At 54.7% G+C, this 19887-nt stretch overlaps 4 protein-coding genes across 4 annotated transcripts; 1 reads left to right on the top strand and 3 right to left on the bottom strand.

Annotated features, from left to right (window-relative positions):
• Positions 1-1073: 1073 nt before the first annotated feature.
• On the bottom strand, positions 1074-1580 carry B0T26DRAFT_749664 (uncharacterized protein; the record flags this gene model as incomplete). Its single annotated transcript, XM_060445136.1, has 1 exon — positions 1074-1580. The coding sequence occupies one exon, from the start codon at positions 1578-1580 to the stop codon at positions 1074-1076; it is 507 nt and encodes a 168-aa protein (XP_060298167.1).
• A 2162-nt stretch (positions 1581-3742) lies between these two features.
• On the bottom strand, positions 3743-4906 carry B0T26DRAFT_209501 (uncharacterized protein). Its single transcript, XM_060433794.1, has 3 exons — positions 4358-4906; positions 4118-4302; positions 3743-3918 (listed from the first exon to the last, which is right to left on the bottom strand). The coding sequence occupies exons 1-2, from the start codon at positions 4734-4736 to the stop codon at positions 4226-4228; spliced, it is 456 nt and encodes a 151-aa protein (XP_060298166.1). The 5' UTR covers positions 4737-4906; the 3' UTR covers positions 3743-3918; positions 4118-4225.
• Positions 4907-11723: 6817 nt separating this feature from the next.
• Positions 11724-14571, top strand: B0T26DRAFT_209396 (regulator of G protein signaling domain-containing protein). The gene is made up of 2 exons (XM_060433793.1): positions 11724-12542; positions 12649-14571. Exons 1-2 carry the CDS (start codon positions 11841-11843, stop codon positions 14296-14298), a joined length of 2352 nt encoding a protein of 783 aa, XP_060298165.1. The 5' UTR covers positions 11724-11840; the 3' UTR covers positions 14299-14571.
• A 3257-nt stretch (positions 14572-17828) lies between these two features.
• On the bottom strand, positions 17829-19166 carry B0T26DRAFT_739514 (RNA pol II accessory factor, Cdc73 family-domain-containing protein; the record flags this gene model as incomplete). Its single annotated transcript, XM_060443720.1, has 2 exons — positions 17829-18500; positions 18576-19166. 2 exons carry the CDS (start codon positions 19164-19166, stop codon positions 17829-17831), a joined length of 1263 nt encoding a protein of 420 aa, XP_060298164.1.
• Positions 19167-19887: the final 721 nt, after the last annotated feature.

The raw sequence follows: 19887 nt of genomic DNA, 5'->3' as shown, positions 1-19887 counted from the left end.
GGCCGCCACGGCCACGGCCAAGGTGAGAGGGCCGTACTTTGCCGAGCTGGAGTAGTAGTAGTAGGGTATAGCCTTGACCCACTGAGGGTTAGCTACGAAATCATGAGATCGAGGGAAGGGGGATTGCTTCACTGGATGAAATTTCATGATGCTTAGTGTGGGATCAAATTTCTAAGGGGGAAAAAGGGAGGGAAATGACTTACTTTTGTGTGATTACGATATCTCGGCAGCAGCGGCGTTGGTGGTTGATCTAGTTCTAGCCTTTCACCCCCCCTTTTTTTCCCCTGGACTGGACTGGGATGTGCATTTTCGTCATATATTTATTTATTTATTTGTTCATTTATCTATTCATTCGTCGTCTCTGTCGGGGAGCGACTTCATGATGTTAACATATATATATATATATATGTGTGTGTGTGTGTGTCTGTGGAGGGTGGATTGGAGAGTTGCATTTCATTACCTAGTGACGGCAATGACATGTGTCTGTCTTTATTGAATCAAGTTCGTTGAATTTGTCGGTTCTTTTTCCTGTGTCGTCGTGTCGTATCGCGTGTGCCCATACATGTGATGAAGGCAGCGCATTGAGAGGGTTTGGCTTGGGGATGGGATCGATATTTTCTGAAGGGGAGAGAGACGCTAAGACGCTCCGAGGCGGCTCTCTCTCTCTATTTTCCTGTCTTACTTCCTGTCTCCCTGTGTGCTGTGGTATGTTTATATGTGTGTGTCTGTATGGAACTGATGTGGTCAAATGTTTTGGTTTCTTCCTAGAGAGGGGAAGCACGGAAAACGTAGGTATGTATTCAAAATCATGCTGCGGCAGCGAGAGCAAGCATACGCCCTCGTATTTATCCTGTTAGATGGATATTTTCTCATAATATAGGACTGATAAGTACGGCATGTAGGCAGAGGTTCTTATACTCCACGCAAGGGTTACATCCACAACAGCGATTCACAGCACAGAGCCACAGGAAAGCACCTTGACAACCACGGCCCGGGCAGATTAGGTAGATTATCTCTCCTGGTTTCTTCATACATGCACAAGCCAAGTACGTAAACCTCACAGCACAGCCTCTTCAGTCAAAACACAGAATCAGCGAGGCGAGAAAGATGCCGCAGGCAATAAACAGGCTAGACATGTGGTGGTGCCCTTTCCTCCGCTGGCGTTCCCGCTGCTGCTGCTGCTGCCGCCGCCGCTGCCGCTGCCGCTGCCGCGAGTCTGTCTGGCCGTCCCAATCGACCGTGTATTCTTCAAAGTCGTTCTCGTTGGCGCCATGCGACGACGGCGCGGCAGCATAGCGCGCGGGCACGCCGTACCGCTCGCGCACCACCAGCTCCCGGCCGTCGCGGTGGCGGTGGTGCTTGCCGGTAATTCGGCGGCTGTCGGCGGTTGCACCCGTGTCGGCCGACGACGACACTGAAGAGGAGTAGGCCGAGTCCCGGGACGACGACCGCCCGCGGCGCCGCTGGTGCTGGTGCTGGTGGTGTTGGTGGGGAAGGCCACGGCCCTGGCCCTGGCCCTGGCTCCGGCCACGGTTGTGGCTGTGACTGCGGCCGCTCCCTCGCTCGCTTGCGTCGGCCATGGTCAAAATGGTCTGGGTGTGTAAAATGCGATTTGTGATTTGTGCATGGGTTTAGCTTGCGAGCCGATGTGTAGAGATAGATGGGCGAGGTGGATGTGGCAAGCAAGATAGCTGTGTCAAGAACTTGGCGCCGCGAGAGCGGTCACCGCCGTGGCACAAATCAAACGCGACCGACAAACAAGCGCTGCGCAGGTCGAGCCATGGGTTACAGGAAAGGAAGAAGAAAGGAAACAGAGACAGAGACTAACAGAGCCTTGGATTCTATATCTCAGGGCGGCAGCCTTTTTTCTCTCTTTATCGTGGCAAGGCTGCCAGCAGAGTGCCCAAAATGCAGCTTTTTCGTCTTCTTTTTTTTTATCGTGCTTGACAGCCTGCCCGATAACGGAAAAGAATGAGAAGTGAAAGAGAAGGCTCTGGGAGGAGGAGCCAAGGAGCAGGAGCAACCTCGCCGTCGGTCCTTCCACAGGAAGGCACGACCATTGAAACCAACAGGCGATGACAGACAGCCCCAGGTTTGTTAGGTGGAGACCTCGCCACCTTCACGGCTTGCCGCTTCGCCCAACGCTGCACGACGGTGATTGGCTGGCAGTTGAACGTTTTGCAGATCCCCCGGATTGCGGGCTGCCAATTTCCTCAACTGGACTGACTGACTGACTGCACGCCTCACGACTGCGCCACTGCACAGTGAAATCGAGAGAAAAGTGCAAAAGACATCACATAGCATCGCATTGCGTGGTAGTCTTCTGCTATAAGATCCAAGCACTCGCTTAGTCTAGCTCAAGGGGGAAAATCGAGCAAGAGATAGAGAGAAAAGGAAAAAAGTAGAGAAGAAAAACCAACAACTTTGATAGGAGTTGGGTATTGCACGGTGCTTTTCGGGATTTTGGACAGCACCCGATCATGGCGACCTGCAATCCCCACCGCCGCCGACGACAACCAAGCGCTGCATCTCGCAGAGGCGCACAAGATGAGAAACCCAATGACTGATAAACCCGGCTGCCCCCACAGACCGAGACTGCATGACTTAGATCTTCATATAAGCCATCTCACCTTTGATAGTTTGCCCAGGCTCATGCATGCCATGCAGCAACACAAAGGCGGCGCGCCGCCAAACTCGCGCGCTTGATCTTGCCCCGGTTTGACACGCGCCCAGAGCAGAGTTTGTTCAGGCGCGACTCTGCGCCAGCGTGTACACACTGTACCACAAGCCCCCCCCACCCGCCAGCTCGGCCGAGTATTACGCATGTGTGCTGTAAGGCATGCGCAGGCCGGCTTGCTTGCTTGCTTGTGTGTGTGCGTGCGTCCGTCGCAACTAGCACACAGCATGAAAGGTTGGACGGAGACGAGGAGAGAAGACAACAGGACGAAGAAGCGGTGTCGGCCCAACAACAGCGCGCAGGCAGGCCCGAACACGTGTGCAGGCCCCCGGCGATGCGGCGGCCGGGTCAAAGCAGCCAGCCGGCCAGCGACCGCGCGCGGCTAGGGAGCTGGCAGGAGAGAAGAGAGACATGCTGGCTGGCGCGAGACAGCGAGCGGGCCTGTGTGCAGCCGTCCAGCCTCAAAGGCCGCATCTCGACGATGACGACGACGAAGTTGGGGAGCGAGCCCACCATATGTGGTGGTCACTGATGGTGCTGTGCCCTCTTTCAGGACCAGGACCGGACGGACCCATGTCATGCAAAGCCAGACTTTGAGCCGTGCGCTGTGAGATGTGAAAGAGTAGCCATCTGGCGCCCAGTGTCCTCGTATCATCCATCTCGCATGCTGCAGCAGCATGCAGACAGCCGGCTCCCCGAGCGAGCATGCGGTAAGCAGCACGTGGCAGGAGGACGGAGCCGCCAACGGACGGGGCCCGGCATGAGGTCGCGGGGCGCCCATCCTCAAGGTATTAGTATATAAAACACGATCGGGTGCCACGGGGATCGCCCCCCCCCCCCGTGCGGCCACACACAACACGTGTCGAGGGGGCCAACGTCTGCAGTCCAACCCAGGACGGACGGGGAAGGGGGAAGCGCGATCCCCGGCGAGACAGGGCTCAGGTAGGCTAGGCAAGTCAGGTAGGCGGTCGGTCGATGCTGTATGTCCACGACACGAACATATGCTCGTGGCCCGGCTCCTTGCAGCCAGCGCACAAGTCGAGCCTGATCTTGCTCAACCCCAGAACCAGACCGGCGCGGCCTCTGTCTTGGTCACCGCTGGTTCCCAGTCCCAGTCCTAGTCCCAGTCCTAGTCCCAGTCCCACTTCTCATTGGCTCCTCCCGAGGGAAGGGGGAAGAGCCGCCTGGTCATCCATCCATCTCGCTCTGCCCGAAGAGGGGCGAGCCTTGGCGGTATATTTCTGCGTTTCGGGTTTCCACTCATCAGCCGTCTTCATCTGACTCTTGTGACGGCTGTTGAAATTGAGATCTGCGCGGTGACAAAAAAAAAAGAGAATAGAATAAAAAGAGGAAGAAAGGGGCTTGGGTTAGGGCCGCCCAGGGGTCCGGGCAGAGAAGAATTCCAGAAGACCCGAGGTTGCGGAAGCCACCCCCCCCTACCTCGATCTTATCAAACACAACCACTAGTGTCCTCGTAGTGTCTGTCCATGGCGTCCGTTACCGAAACGGCGGGTGTCGATGGACCCTTTGCCTGCCCTGAGGTGAGGGTCAGGCACCCGTTCTCGGTGCACTACCCGGAGATGGCGCAACGCAACGGGACCGATAGAGGATGCGGCAGTGTCGTGCTAGTTTATGCTTTGTCGGCGCCGAGTAATGAGGTGATGTAAGCCGGACACTTACATGCGGACGGCCTCTGTCTGTATAGTCGGTATATACATGCAATTAGCTGTGTCACGTCTTTGTTGTCGTATGTTGGCGCCCCGTTTCCACTCCTCCTCCCTCTGCTGCAACTGTGATGTATATAATGTGTGATAGTGATGGGATGGATTGTGATTGCTCTTGTTTGTTGGGGGGCTCTTTGAAGGACCTCGGCAGCCAGGTCGACGCAGCCTGGCCCAGAAGGATTGACTGGCTCGACAGCCAGCCAACAATATAGCCAACTACCCGCCGCGGCTCCTTCAGTGGCTGGGTGAATGAATGGGCCACCAGGTGATGAAGCCACCAACCCAAGGAAGGCCATGCGGGCAAGGAGGCTCCCGGCACCCCATTGCCATGCCATGCCACCTATCTATGCCACGCCACGCCATGCCTTGCCGCCCCAGGCCATGCCATGTGGGATTTCCCACCCAGGCCTCGCTCAAACGTCCGAACTCCGAGACGAATACTGGACACAGTATCTAATCTGCGCGTCAGCAAACAACCCTGGCCGGGCTCGATTGACGACCAGCTCTGGCACCCTGCAAAGTACAGAGAGAAGGTAGTCTGTCTCGTGCCGCGGCCGACGAGGTCCTGAATGCCATTGGCTAAACTGGACTCGAGCTCCTTGATGGGGGAAAAATTGCGGAATAAAAGGCGAATCAATCATAATCGCCCGGAGCCTAGTTTGCCAAAAGTCGATCATTAATCCATGAAAACAGCCTTCGCACAGCCTAGGTACTGTACGCAGCAGGTAGGCCAGAAACCTCTCCAATTGTTGCGCGTTGAATTGCGTGGACCTAATAAGCCTCCAATTAATTCCTACCTTTGCGAGCAGCGGCTGCTACTGGACGGTCGACAGTGGATACTGGTTTCCCACTTACACCGTATTGGATGGGAGCGGGGAGGGGGGGGTATCCAGGCGGTCTTGTTTCAGAAGGCAGAAACTGGTGGGTGGCACGAGAAGCGGGTTGGGAGAATCCCACCTGGCCAACGGCAGACGAGCGAACCAAAGAATGGTATGAACTAGAAAACTAAAAAAAAAAAAAACACTGCTCGTGTCCGCCCGCGGGGGTGGCGGGCGAGAAACTCATTTGAGGAAAGCTTGTCGCAAAAGCTACTTACCTAACAACCTAACCCCTGCATTTTTGCGCGCCGAATCTATCCGTCCGCTGCACTTCAGAACAAGCGGGACTTCCGTCCCTTCCCTCCTTCCATCATTTCCATGTGGCTGCCTTCCCCACGTGGCTCATTCTCCACCCTACCCAAGCTTTCTCTCCGAAGAAAGAATTGTGAGGCTGCTCACGTGGCGCGGGCCCCTCCTCCACTCCCCCCTGGCCAAGCGAATAGGTGAGGTACCGGTACCTTCGGCCGCTCAATCACATTTCACATTTCACATTTCACACCACACATGCCGTATTTACAATGCATCTCATCTCGCCTTCTCCTGCTTTAGTATTAGATATATTCCGTAACGACCAAACATCTACAAATGCGCGTCGCTGCTACGGAATAGGATGTCAAGCATCAGCGCACTTTTAGTTGCTCTGTTTTGTTTTACATTGCATTCAGATACCTGAGATACCTTGGATACGGGCATGTCGGTCAGACCTTGGCGACATCGCCCCGGAACCGGCCGCCCTGACAACCCAACTCCACGAGAATAGAGGAGCCTAGAGATTAATATCAGGACACAATCTTCTCTAAAGTGCTCAGGCATGCACCTGCGATCAGTGCGTGCAGCCTGACATGCAGAATACCAAGTAGGCACTACATACATACCTACGTAGCTATATAGTAATAAATGGGCCTGCCGTTGACCTTGCTGTCCTATATCGGCTTTTTAGAAACATGGAGGTGAGCGTCGGACCAAGCCTCACTGTGAAACGCCAGCGTCTTCTCTAACAATCTCTGATAATAATAATGATGAATCCACTTGGGTTTATAGGCCGGTCCCATCAACAGTCGGACGAAACGCGAGCGCATTCGGCAAGGCATCGATGTTATGTAAAATAGGAGTAAAAATATCTCATCATCCACAGCTTCACTAAAGAAATGTCGTCGGGGGTTTCAACGGTTGGGTTGGGCTCCCAAGGCTCCCCCCACACTCTCTCGCTTTTACTCACCTTCAATTGTCACCCTGGGGCCCCTAGGGCCTCTTCCGACAGCCCCTTCCTAAACGAGACGCCAACGCCGTGGGCTCCACTTTCTGGTGAAAAAGAAAGAAGGGTTGGTTCATTTGAGCATCAACAAACCCCTTCGGAAATAATAAAATTGGAAAAAAAAAATTGAGGGGAGCTAACGTTGAGCGGTGTTTTTTTTGGCCATACGCACGCAGTGACGTGACTCACATTTACAACCACCTTAGTCTACAGGATACGTCGCAAATGACTATATGGTACGGAATATAGGATATAAAAGGAAAGAGGATGTGAAAACGGGGGGTGTGTTTCGTGGTTCTTGTTACCCCCGCAATTGAAGAGACACACAGACAAACACTAAACACAGAGGGAGTCAATCCCAAAAAAAAAAAAAAAAAAAGCAATACTGTAAACACGAAGAAGCAACCCCTCGTCCAAAAAAAAAAGAATGATAGCTGACGTACATGAAGCACGCTTCTTTATTTGAAGTTGGCACGTGGGAACAGCGTGAAAACGTGGAAAATCACCCGAAACGCGCGGGGCGGCTTGTCCACGCCAGGCTGCTGCTGCTGTGAGTGGCTGGTTCGCCGGATGGATGTGGATGGTGGTGGGTGTTTGTGGAGAAAAATAGCCGGAACTCTCTTTCTCGCCTCAGAGATCAAGGTGCTGCACCAAGACACGACATTCATAAAATCGTATGCTGCAAGTAGTTGCACGAGGGGGGTAAGAGACAAGACTCTTCAGTAGAGACTAGATATGCGTGTAAATGATCAGCTAGGTACAGTATTACTTTTCCTAGGCAGGCACTTGGAAACTCACGCCCTGCGGTTGGTTTATGATGAAACCGCCTAATGGCCAGCCTTTGTTCTAGAACGTCGTCCAGCGCTTGCTAGCTTCCAGGGTGGACTTCCCGATCCATCGTTCATTCCACGAACCTTCGAATCCTCCCGTCAACTCCACTACCTAATAACCTGCCAATGGATCTTAGCTTACGTTCAGTACGGTGTGTACTGAGGGCTTCCAAGTCTTACTGTACTTAGCCGGCCCCGCTCTCGTAGTATCTCGCCTATGGACCCACGTGGAGAAGAGAGATGAAAATGGATTCCGGTATCGCGGGCAGCGCGGGATGGGGAAGGAGAGAATAAAATGGAAACTCCCGTCTCGCATGTATCGGAACTTACATAGGTAAGGGGTTTACAAAAGACACCAGAGACTGAATTGATGTGAAAGAACAGTGCCAATGTAGGGAGCTATGGTTGGTCATGTCACGAACATTCAGATACGGAATCCCATGCTGCGAGCCAAATTCATATCGAGAAGCCATGACATACCTAGATCTAATAATAAATCCACATCAAACTCCTCCTCTCTCAGAAAAGAAACTAGAATAAACGATACGATCTTCTCTTGTTGTACGGAGTATCTAGTTTTCGAAAGAGATGTGTTGCAGGGTCGATGCAATCGATTATATGCGCGCTCGACACGAGGAAACCCCCCAACGAGCCATCAGTGTCTAGAGCCACGGACTTTGCATAGCTGTTTTAACTCTAATTATAGGATTTCCTTCACCAGACCACCAGAGAGGAGATACGCATGTTAGGTTTGCCTTAGGTGTATGCGTCGCGATGATGCACGCGTGAAAATAGCGAAAAGGCGAAACGCCAAACGTCGAGCAACCGGGATCCCCAACAAGAGTAGCAGAACCAGTGTTCCACTTTTGGGCTCTTATTCGTGGTCCGTGGCACGACGTTCCATTGGGGGGTTCAAGATGCTTTATGCGCATTTTCCGTCGCCTTTCATCCTCTTTCCCCTTTTATTTTCTTCAAAACCTCCTTTTTCTTAAGACATTCCTTTTTGGGTGGAAGTTTGCTCCTTACCCTTATTGGCAGACCGAGGCAAGCAGTTGCACGCCTACTACCCCTCACTAGACAACTAGGCTGAACTGAACCGAGCTGAGTTGAACTGAGCTGACAAACTTGCGTTTGGGGTGGGGATCCGTCCCATCTTTGCCATCTTTCCACGCGCCCCAAGGCAAGCGCCGGGCCTCAGCAGAGGAGGCCGTGGCGGGCCATGCGGCAACGGCTTTCGGGTTGAGGGACCTCGCGGATGGCCCCGTGCGGCCTTGCGGCCTCTCCACCCCTAACCGCCTTACTTTAAGGTTGACTTTGGCTTATTAGGCCTCGGTGAGCGGCGTGCCTGACAACCTAAACCTAGAGGTAACGTCGGGGCCGGCAGTCGTCAATTACATACACAGATACGTATAGCACCTACCTGGGTAGGTATGCTTAGGCGGGCACGACGCGAGGGTTGGTGGTAGGGGCCTCGGCCTCAGCCGACGGCTGAAATTCGGCGCTGCCTTCAGATGCAAGGGAAAGGGACGCATTGAGAAAAGAGCTCTCTGGGGAAACAAGCCCCCGGTGCCATATCCTAATCCCAATGACATGAAAGTGGCTTAACCACACGTGTTGTACAGTACAGTGCAGTACATGTACATTCCTGCCGAGGCTCGGCCCGGCCCAAGATTTGTCGACGGCGAGGGCGGCGGACCGGGCACTCGGCTGCTCGTCTACCCCTTGTCCCAACTCTGTCTCCAATTTTGGGATGGCCAGGTCTGTTTGTTTAAACTCGCGTAATATACGTAAAAGGAGTCACTGTTGTTGTATAGGCAACCTACGAGGTTCACATTAATTCTCATTAATCCCGACAATTTCCCCCGTCCTCCCGCAAACGCAAGTCGGGCTGGGGTGCCGTTGAGAATCGTGCTTTTGCAGGGCTGAAATCGCGGCTCAGTAATCACGGGCGCCAGCGATTGGCCATTGGTCGGAAGGCATGCTTCAACATTCCCAGTGGCGTGTGATGGGTCCAGATGGTGCGGTGCGAGCCAGACAAACCACAAACTTGGTCCCGTCTGTTATACTTGATAGATCAATCAATCAATCAATCAATCAATCATGCACGACTTACGGATACCTGTGCCTGAGATAGATGCCGTTGCCAAGCTGGCGATCAGAACAACGAAGCGCGAAACTCACGGCCTGCGGAGAAAAAGAAAAAGCATTGATGATGAGCCCGCTTGGCCCGCTGCAGAAGCCATGTTTTCCCGCAGGCCCACTTTTGGTTCTGGGAGGGGAGCGCCGCGAGCCGAGTCGAGTCCCACTTTTTCTTTTTAAAAAAAGGCCCACACGAAGAAAGCGGGCAGCGTGGCAAAGCGTGGCAAGCGTGTGGCTGCAGGGGCCTCAAGCCCAAAACAACTTGGCCCTGGTGGTAAGATCCCTGAAGCCACGCGCAGATCGTGCTCCCTGAACCACCCCCTGTTGTGAGACTTGCTTGTCGCGAGAGACACTTCCACACCATGCCCGGACTCTGTGGCCGGCATGACGGAGAACCCAACAAGCATCCTTTTCTGCCACTGTCGCATCCAATCGCCTCTCCGTTCCACCGCCTCCAGCATTGCATAGCTCCACCACATGTAGTCCAGATTCATCAATACCTAGGCCTGACCGCCTTTTTTTCTCTCTTCTTGTTTTCTGTCTTTCTTTGTTTCCTTTCGCGTGCGTACGTGCGTGTGCAAAAGGTTAAGTAGAGAAGATGCTTATTTGAAGACGCCGGTGCCCGAAATCGCCAAACCCATCCATGTCCCGCGCCGTGTATGCACGCATGGCTTTTGCGCGTGTTGGCGGCAGACATGACGGCGAGGCAACTTTAAGGGTTCTAATAATGGAGGTCTTGTGCAAGAGCTAAATAGACGGCCCCAATGTACTGTACATACATGCGTACGGCACTATTTTCACTGCGTAAAGCCATGTTGGCGATCTTTCAGCTCAGGTCAACTGCTGCCCTAGGGCACCGAGCGAACATGAGATAATTCAGGTTGTTGAGGACTGACTTCCAAGTTGTGGTCATGTACGCATCGGCTGTTGGAAGTGAGGAGCTAGATATTGATTGAATGGGCCCATCGGCGAGCAACAAATCTACGCCGTACCGTAATAAATGAGGGGCTTTGCATTTGCATTTGCGCGCACGCACGCACGCCGCTGCAGAAAAAAGAGGTGCTGCAGAAAAGTCGGAGGGGAACCTGAACTGCAGGTGGTGGTGGTAGTGGTGCGGGGGGGAAGGGGTGCGGCGCCCGACGCTCGCTCCACAGTTTGCTGCAGAACAACGGCCATGCCCTGCGACTTGCGTTACAGTGCCACCATTTGACGGTACGGATACCTGCCAAGGACAACGTCCTACCGGGCTGCCTTAAGGGCGTCAGCGGGCGCCTTCCCTCACTCAAGTTTCGTTCCCAGGCCTCTTCCCCCCCATCTTCCATCCCACCTCCGATTCATCGTCCATCTCTCTCCTCTCGCTGCGGTTTGTGTTGTTTACCTGCTGTTGCTGCCGCCATTTCTCTAGAGCGCCGCCAGATTTGTTTTGATCGATTTTGCGCTGCAACTGGCCGATTCCATTGCCCGGGCTGGGCAGGGCATGGGCGGGCGAGTCTCGTCGGACGCCAAGTGGCAGTTCCACCGCGCGATCCATCTCGGGAATTGCTAGGCGATGCTCCATGAGGTACGTAAAATAGGTACCGTGTCTTTCCGTATGTATTGAGCGATTCGGTACGGGGCGGGTGATGGATGGTGCTTTCGCATGGCAGGGCATGTACCGGTACTTGCAGGTTCCCAGGGCAGGTTCGGTTCCCAGGTTCCCACCACCATGCTCAATTGCTCTTGCTCATGCTATCCGCCCGCTTGTCCACCACCCCGTCGACCCCGTCCCCTGGCCCGCACTTTCGCATCCATTGTCCAGTCAGTCCCGTCTCTTGTGTCGGGCCAGGTCGTACGGAGCGAGAGCACTTCTTGGTCGTGTCCGCTCTTTTGCTCCACCTTCTGGCCCTCAGAGTCCACCGAGATCTTAGCTGCCCTGACCTGTGTACTCCGTATCTCGCGTCCCGGTCGTTACTGCCTCTGCCTCTGCCTCTACCTCTGCCTCCAAGCTTACTACCTGCCTACCTTACCTTACCTTACCTTACCTACCATACCGAACGAGACTGGCCCGGTCCTGGTAAACCTCCTCTATCCGTACACTACCTTACACCTTCGCTGAGTGTCTGATTCTAGGCTCCCCCCAGTCGGCTGCTCCCCCAGCCAGGCCAGGGCCATAGCCATTCAGTACCAGTTCGCTCCTTACCTTACTGTATTTGAATCCGTCCTTGCCCTTCTCCCCCCTCTCCTCCCGAACCCGCACACACCCACACCTTCATTGCTGCTACCGTAATCTTTTTTTATGGCGGTTCCTCTTTTTTCCCTCACCATCCTGCTTTGCTGACTTGACCGTTTCGGCATTAGATGGCCGCGGTCTCGCAGTCGTCCCGCTCTACGACATTGCCTAATTCACCGCAATCGCAAGCCGAGTCGACGATCAGGTCGCAGTTGCAGTCACAGTCACAGTCACAGTCTCAGTCTCAGTCTCTGTCTCCGCCGCTGCCGCACTCTCTCCGCCGTCCAAGTCACAACAGCGCCTTCAGTAACAGCAATAACACATCTTCGGTTTCGGCTTCGTCCTCGTCGACCTCTGCCACTGTTTCTCCTCCTCTCAGAGGGCCACAAGTCCCTCTTCCCGTGGCCGTCTCGACGCTCCACAACCGACAGTACAACCACTCAAGCAGCCCCTCTACCAGCTCCCAGAGGCCGGGCGGCTTCCTAGCCCTCGCTGCTGCTGCTCTCGACAGGACCTTTTCTGGAATTGGCGAGCAAAGAGTCAGGCCGCGCCAGTCCCTGAGCCGTCTTTCTGTCGGCCCAGACGTCCTGCTGCCCCAGTCGAGCCCCGAGAAATCGTCTCGCTACTCGTCTCTGCTGTCGACGCCCCTACCCGGCGACGGCCAGAACCCGAGCGTGAGCTCGTTGCTCAAGGACATACCTTCGCAGCCCTACAGCGCGACCGACGCCTCCCAACCCCCACCAGTCCATCTCTCGCGCCTCGACAACAAGATGCATCAGACATCGTCAAGGCTGTTACGCATGACGGACGATGACCGTCCGTTCACCAAAGTGAGTAGTGTGTAGATGTGCACTGGTTTCCTACCCCGCCCTGCCCCAATGCGCCCGCACACTTGCCCGCCATGTTCGCAATTGGTTTCTAACACGCAATGGGTAGGACTTCAAAGATCTCTTTGCTACACTGATAGTCAGCCTTTTGCCCCTCTCGGCGCATCGTGTCCGCCTGAGCAAGATAGAACACACGTTTCTGTCTGAGGATGCCATCAACAACCTGGGCTCGCTCAAGTTTTCACAGTCCAACCGCATGCCGGACCCCAATGACCCGTCACGGATTGTAACGACGACTACCACGACGACCTTCTCCATGGCCAAGGACATGGCGCGCTCCATATGCCAGAGATTCCTCGAGGCGAGATTTATCGAGTCGGCAGACGGAAAGTACCAGACAGTCTACTCAATGAAGGGTTTAGTTTGGCAGCTCACGCCCAAGGGCATCGCAATCCTGGACCGATTTTGCTCGAGGAATGGAATCCAGCAGCGGCAGGTGGCGGAGCTCATCGGCTCGTCCCTGCCCCAGCTCGTCATCTTGGAGCGGGACGGACAGTCGGACAAGCTGCTCACGGACAGGGGCACCATCGAGGTCATCTTTAGACGGTTCATTGGCGCGAACGGCCCCAATGTCAAGGCGAGCGTGAGCGCGGCGGATTCGGACTCGCTTAACGACTACAGGGATGGACTCACGGGCGTCAAGATGGCGGGGGAACGCAAGGTGGGCGGCAAGACGTTCAAGGATACGTTCACGGGCAAGGCCGCGACCGACTGGCTGATGGACTGCTCGACAACGGTCGACCGGCGCGAGACAATCGAGATCGCCTCGCTATTTGTCGAATACGACCTCATGGAGCCGGTTCAGCAGGACCGCGCCCACATGGCGCTCTACCCGATCCATAACCTGTTCCAGCCCACCAAGCATGCCATTTACCAAGTCACGGCAAAGGGTAGGGATTTGGTCAACGGAGCGCTGGCAAGAGGGCGCCAGTCGGAGAGCGAGGGAATGTCGGCTGCCCGAGGAGCTGGTATCGCCCGGGATTCCAATACGCAGCGGCTGGACAAGATTCTCAACGACGCCGCTCTCCGCCTCCTGTTCCGCGAGAACCTGCGCGAGACGCATTGCGAGGAGAACCTGTCCTTCTACGTCGACGTGGATGAATTTGTCCGGCAGTGCAGACAGGCGACCAAGATAGCGCAGAAGAGCCCCGGCAATACGGCTTCCATGGATGGAATCAAGGAGATCATGGCCCAAGCCTACGGCATATACAATGCATTCCTGGCTCCGGGATCCCCATGCGAGCTCAACATTGAACATCAGTTGAGAAATAACCTGGCCACGCGCATGACAAAGGCTGTGGGACAGGATGTGGCCATGATCGATACACTTCAAGAGGTGACGGCTCTTTTCGAGGACGCTCAGAATGCCGTCTTCAAACTCATGGCTAGCGTAAGTCACGGGAATTTGCCAAGACTCTCTGCATGCGCGGGTAGAGATGGCAATCAGAGACATGCTGACATGAATAAAATAGGACTCGGTGCCGAAATTCCTCCGAAACCCCAAATACGAACAGACGTTGAAGAGCTACGATTTCGATTCCATCACGATCGGCAGCCCTTCGCAGCGCGTGCTCGAGCGCAGCCAAAGCCGGTCCAACCGCAAGTCGCCAATGGTAGTGTGATGTATGGAGAAAGAGAAGAAAAAGAATCATGGGTTGAAAGCCCCTTCAGTCCTCACTACGCGGCCTTTACTAGCTAGCAGGAGATATCAACGTGCACCATGTTTAGCATTTGTTATCCCTACCCCTGCCGATGGTGATGTCGGAAACAACTACCACGTGCAGAGAGCGTTTTTTTTTCCCTTCTCTTTTATTTTATTTTTCTCTAATCTCATTTTGTCGTGCATATGGGAGGGTCCCGAGGTTGAATATTTCGGCCTTTTGCCATATCTTTTGGCGGTTCGTTTCTACTAATCTTGGTCATTTTCTTGATTTTTGACTGCTTTTCTGGAGATATACGGCGTTCTTGGGAAGCTCGTGACATAGACGGCAAAGTTGGTCGCCGGCATACCATACAACGTTTTCGCTCCTCGGCATACCGAGAGAGGTTCGTGACTAGGAGGAAGCTCCTGCCAGCGGGAGACGGGGTAGGAAAGAGAGGTAGGTTGAGGGAATGAGAGTGGACGCGGGCGGGCATGCCGCCGGTGGACGGCCGATTCCCCTCGAGGAATGAGCGAGGTGGAAGCGGAAGTTACAGTCCAAGGAGACGAGACGGAGAGACTGCGCTGTGTACATAGTTTGACGGTTCAACCGGCCTCGACCATCGCACGTGTATGTAGATGGAGCAAGATGAATGGGAAGATACCAATCCCATCACATGGAATCAAGCCGCCTTGCCTGGGTGAATGAAGCAAGAGTGCGAGAGGCTGGGTGTGTGAGGAATGTGGTGACTTGGCGCGCGTCTTGGGTTTTTTTTCCCTGGCTCTAGCAGCGGTGCCGGCCAAGACGATCCGAGGCTGGAATGAGACGGTGCCCGCATCGTGGTTTGCTGGCATTCTTGAAAACGGCCGTCGAGAATTTGTTTGGTGTCTTAGACGGCTTCGAATAACTTCATTGGGCCTCCTGGCCAGCAGACGGTAAAATTGCAGGTTTGCTTCTCGCGCCAGGCGCCCAGAAACGGTTGCGGTGCAGTTCCATCCATCCCTGGGATGCGTCCAAGTCGTCGTCGTCGGCGTTGGGTGGGTGATTCCTGCGCGTCCAGAGATGCCCATAAAGACGGCCGCTGACCCCGGGAAGACTGGTGGGAGACTGGCGGCTAGTTCACTCACTTCACCACCATCGTTTGCGTCCATTTCTTAACCCAGTCACTCGCTTGAAAACAGTCGGTCCTTTTTGCACCCCTTCCCCAGTCTCTTTCCTCTCTGTCTGTCTGTCGCTATCTCGGCCAGCTATAATAAGCCACTCGTTGTGTTCGCTCGCTTCACTTCATTGTAACTGTCACTGCCAGACCTTCATTAGCCCAAGGTACCCAGTCGGTTCTTCAACAAGTTCGGCGCCATGCATCTCAGCAACTTGCTCTCTATTCTCGCCGTGTCCGTCCTGGCCCCCGTGGTGTCGGGGCAGGGCGGCGGCGGTGGCGGCGGCGGCGGTGGCGGCGGCGGCGGTATCGACGGCGGTGGCGGTGGTATTGGAGGTGGTGATGGTGGCATCGGTGGCCGCCCGTCGACGACGACTACCACCACGACTACCACCACCACTACAACCACGACCTCGCCGTCGACCACGACTTCGCAGTCGACCACCACCACCACCACTATCACCACCACGCCCCTGAGCAGGACCACCACCACCACGCGCACCAAGACCAGGGACCGCTACATCACCAAGACCACGGTCGTCCCGTACTTCATCACCGTGTGCCCGCGGCCCACGACCTTCACGTGGGGCACAAAGACGTACTACGTCAAGTCGGCCACCACAATCACCATCACGGACTGCCCCTGCACCATTACCACGGTACGCACCCCTTTGTATCTCTCTCTCTCTCTCTCTCTCTCTCTCTCTCTCTCTCTCTCTCTCTCTCTCTCTCTCTCTCTCTCTGTCTCTCTCTCCCTCTCTGTCTCTCTCTCCCTCCCTCTCTCTCCCTCCCTCTCTCTCCCTCCCTCTCTCCCTCTCTCTCACATGACCACTAACACCCTTCCTCCGTCCAGGAAATCCCATGCACGCCGACCCCATGGCACGGCGACAAGGACTACGACAAGCACCCCGAGGACCGCGACCACGATCACGACGGTGACCACAAGCCCGACGGCCCGGACAAGACGCCGTGCAAGACCTCTCATGACCCGCCCACCAAGACGCCGTGCAAGACCCCTTACGACCCACCCACCAAGACGCCCGACTGGACCAAGCCGACCGCACCTCCCGACAACAAGCCCAGCAAGCCTGTTGTCATCGTGTCGGGCGCGTCGGCGACGGCTGCGGGAGTCGTAGTGCTGGTGGTCGTTAGCGCGGCGTCGCTTGGGATGGTTGTTTTGTTGTAATTCGCACACATACAGTGAAGATGAGTGCGTCTGTCTTTTTGTAGTTATGACTAGGGATGGTCTGGTCTTTTCTCTGGGGGGTCAGGTCGGGTTGGTTGTAATGTAATGTTTTTCCTCTTGGGATGAGATTTTCCCTGGCCTGAATGGACCGGATCGAATGGGTTGCGGGCGATGCATGCACAGTACACGTATACGGGGAGATTGTTTGTTTGCTGCAATGGCTCATTATATTACATGTTTGTTGATGTTTTTCTCTTTGATATTTGTTTTTTTTTCTGTCCTCTTTTTGCCGTTTTTGGATTTCCCCCCTTTTCCTCCCTGTCTTTTCCTGTCTCCTTCTCCACCCTCTTCAATTACGTCAATCACCAAGCACTGAATGGCAAGCTAGTCAACCGTTTAATCATTTAATAAGACAACACCTTGGTAATTTGACAACCCCTAGAGGATACTCGTGTAATAGCATGTTTACTTGATCGTCACCTTGATGCGTGAAGTCTTTGATATCGGCCCACATATATACATCACCCCATGACAGAAAACGCTATCACCAATCTAACAAATCGGAAACCCTGAATGACATTCCAACTCGCGTTATATGTCCACCAGACTGAAAAACAGAGTAGTACGACTCCTTGATGTCCAAATCGGTTCACATGTATGTACAATATAATACACACTTCACTGACAGCGGGTCGGTCAGTCGTCAAGGAAACTCACACCCTAGCAAAATACGTCAAAGAAGAGCGAGGCGGTGGTGTCTTTCTTTCCATTTGCTCGAGATCCTTTCTCACAGTCCGAAGAAAAACGTGTGAAAAAATAAGAAGAGGTTCCGATCTCTGACAAAATGGTCGAAAAAAAACCAGTATGACACCACAAACTCCGGTCTTACCAAGCCGGCCCAAGTCCAAACCAAGTCCCTTTTTCTTTTCTTGAAAACCCCCCCCCCCCGCTATATACAGCTCTTTGCGTTGCTGCCTGCTGCAACGAGTCAAAAGAGACCAAAATATATCTGGTCGAATGCGTCTTGATACAAAGAAAAAGAAGACAAAAACGCCCGAAAATGTCCAGTTATTTCCCGCTTTTTTCTCTCTCTTCCGTTTCTTATTATTTCCTCCCTCTTGTCTTGGCGAGAGCTCCCAGCCATCTAACCCGACTACCGCCCAGGTGACAAGGACCCTTTTCTTTCATTCCATGTCCCTCCGCCAGAGCCATTCTACTCCCTCTCCCACATGCACCACACGGCGCGTTTAGATCTGCGTCGGCGCAGTGTCCTTGCGCCAGCCCTTGTGGCGCATGTGGACCTCGATAGCCTTCCAAATGGACTCGACGACCTCGCGGTCGCGCCAGCGGCTGCTCTCGGCGCCGAGGCGGGTGGGGTCGTGCCACTTCTCGACGGCGGTGGAGATGACCTGGTGGCCGAAGGCACGGACCGAGTCCGGGGGCTGCTCACCGCGCCAGCCCAGGTAGATGCCGAGCACGTGCTTGAAGAGGTCCGACGGGTTGCTCCAGCGGTAGTTCTTAAACTGCCACGCCTGGCCCGTCGTGAAGACGGCCACGACGCGGTTCCAGTACTCGGGCTTGAACTGCTCGGGGCCCTCGACCAGGATGAACCTCATCGGCCGGCCCGGGTCGATGTCCTTCATGACGCGCGACACGTGCATCATGGACGCCGACGAGCTGTGGTCCGGCGGCCCGTACCGCCCGCCCTCGAGGAACGCCTTGACGTTGGACATGCGCAGCAGCGCTGATGCCGATGGCGACAGCATGATGATGGGGTCTGGCCGCCGCTGCGGCTTCTGGTTGATGACCAGCGATGGGTTGCCCAGCCCTGCTGCTGCTATTGCTGCTGTTGCCGCCGCCGCCGGGCTAGGTTTCCGCGACATGAACTGTTGCGCCTGTTTGCGGATTGAAGAGAAATCCTTTATGAAGTTAATTTCACATGATCCATTCAATCAACCGCTGATGGCATGGCATGACATCACATGTGCACTTACGGTTGGCTTGAATCCGTGAAGGACGGTATTGCGGTCGCCCATGCGGCGCTCGCCGTTGTAGATCTGGGCTAGTCGAGGGTCGAGGGTGCCGCGGCCGGCTCTGGAAGAGGCTAGGACGGGGGCCGTCTTGGAAGCGGCAGAGGCTGCGGCGGCGCTCGCGGCGGCGGCGGCGTCTTTGTCGCCGGCCAGAGGCTTGATGTATTCGCTCTCCTCGCTTGCGCCCTCAAGCCAGGTGAAGAGCTCGAGGCGCTCGACAAAGGCGAACTTGTGGACATGGGTGGCGCCGGGGAGCTCCTCGTTCAGCTTGGTGGCCGAGGCATTGTACTCGGGGATGGCGACCTCGCGATTGAGCCAGGCAAAGTAGATGCTACGGACGTCGACGGGCTTGTCGTTGGACACGAAGCGCGTCGGCGCGTCAATGGGCACGGCCACGCGCGCCGGGTGGGTGAAGACGAGGTGGGTTGCTTGTGACAGAGAGGCCTCAGGCACATCAGTTGACGATGCGTCGGCAGATGTTGTAGGGATGATATTGCTGCCAGAGGCAATCGACTGGCGCAGGAGAAGAAGCGGGTCAATATCGGTGGAAGCCATGTTGGCTGTCTGTCTGGTTGGTGGTAGTGTCAAAAGGTCGTTCTCAAAGCGCGATGCGAGATCGGATTTGGCGATGGCGACGGTGACGGCGACGGCGACGGAGCTGTCGATCTCGTCGAGGGTGGGCGATCAAGCTCGGAATTGAAAAGGGCTAAATGAGAGGTGCCGTGCAAATGTTTTGCTCGCAGATGCAAAGGTGCGACGAGGATGTGAGTTGGTAAAGAGAGCGAACGAAGTTGCCGGCGGCGCAAGCACGGTGCAACTCGACTTCAACTTCTCTAGTCGAAGCTCAGGCGGGCAAGGCTAAAGAATAATTGCGGCCAGTTGTTGGAGGCCCCACTCTTTGATCCCTGGCGAAATCTGGATCGATCCGGGGAAGGAAGGATAGGGATAGGGATCCCTACACAGTATTGTGGCTTGCGAGCGTTGCTGAACACTATTGAGGCGCTTGGACCAACTCAATTGTTACCTGAACACGGACAATGCTAATGGCCAAGCAGGGCATGATGGGATGAAGAGACTATCTATATATGAGTTTCCTTTCAGGTCCAAAGAAGAGTCATAAGAAATTTTTTTGAGAAAATTTTGCAGAAATTACTTTCGTCTGGCAAGGTTTGTTGAGTGAGTGACTCTTTGCTCCAACCCAAAAAAAAAAGGGAAAGGCAGAACAGGGAGATATCGGCAGAGATGGCACACATATTCGAATGGTTCTGAACTACAC

The sequence above is a fragment of the Lasiosphaeria miniovina genome, assembly GCF_030549165.1.
Source record: "Lasiosphaeria miniovina strain SMH2392-1A chromosome Unknown B0T26scaffold_3, whole genome shotgun sequence".
Classification (NCBI taxonomy): Eukaryota; Fungi; Ascomycota; class Sordariomycetes; order Sordariales; family Lasiosphaeriaceae; genus Lasiosphaeria; species Lasiosphaeria miniovina.
The sequence above is the reverse complement of the archived record's forward strand: the minus strand, read 5'-3'. Positions and strand labels throughout refer to the sequence as shown.

Excerpts from the sequence above, each read along its gene's own strand:
- B0T26DRAFT_209501 (XM_060433794.1), bottom strand. The coding sequence starts at position 4,736 with ATGGCATGGCAATGGGGTGCCGGGAGCCTCCTTGCCCGCATGGCCTTC. Across the intron at positions 4,303-4,357 it reads CAGACAGAGGCCGTCCGCAT|CACGACACTGCCGCATCCTC; the intron begins GTAAGTGTCCGG and ends AGCATAAACTAG.
- B0T26DRAFT_209396 (XM_060433793.1), top strand. The coding sequence starts at position 11,841 with ATGGCCGCGGTCTCGCAGTCGTCCCGCTCTACGACATTGCCTAATTCA. Across the intron at positions 12,543-12,648 it reads ATGACCGTCCGTTCACCAAA|GACTTCAAAGATCTCTTTGC; the intron begins GTGAGTAGTGTG and ends CGCAATGGGTAG.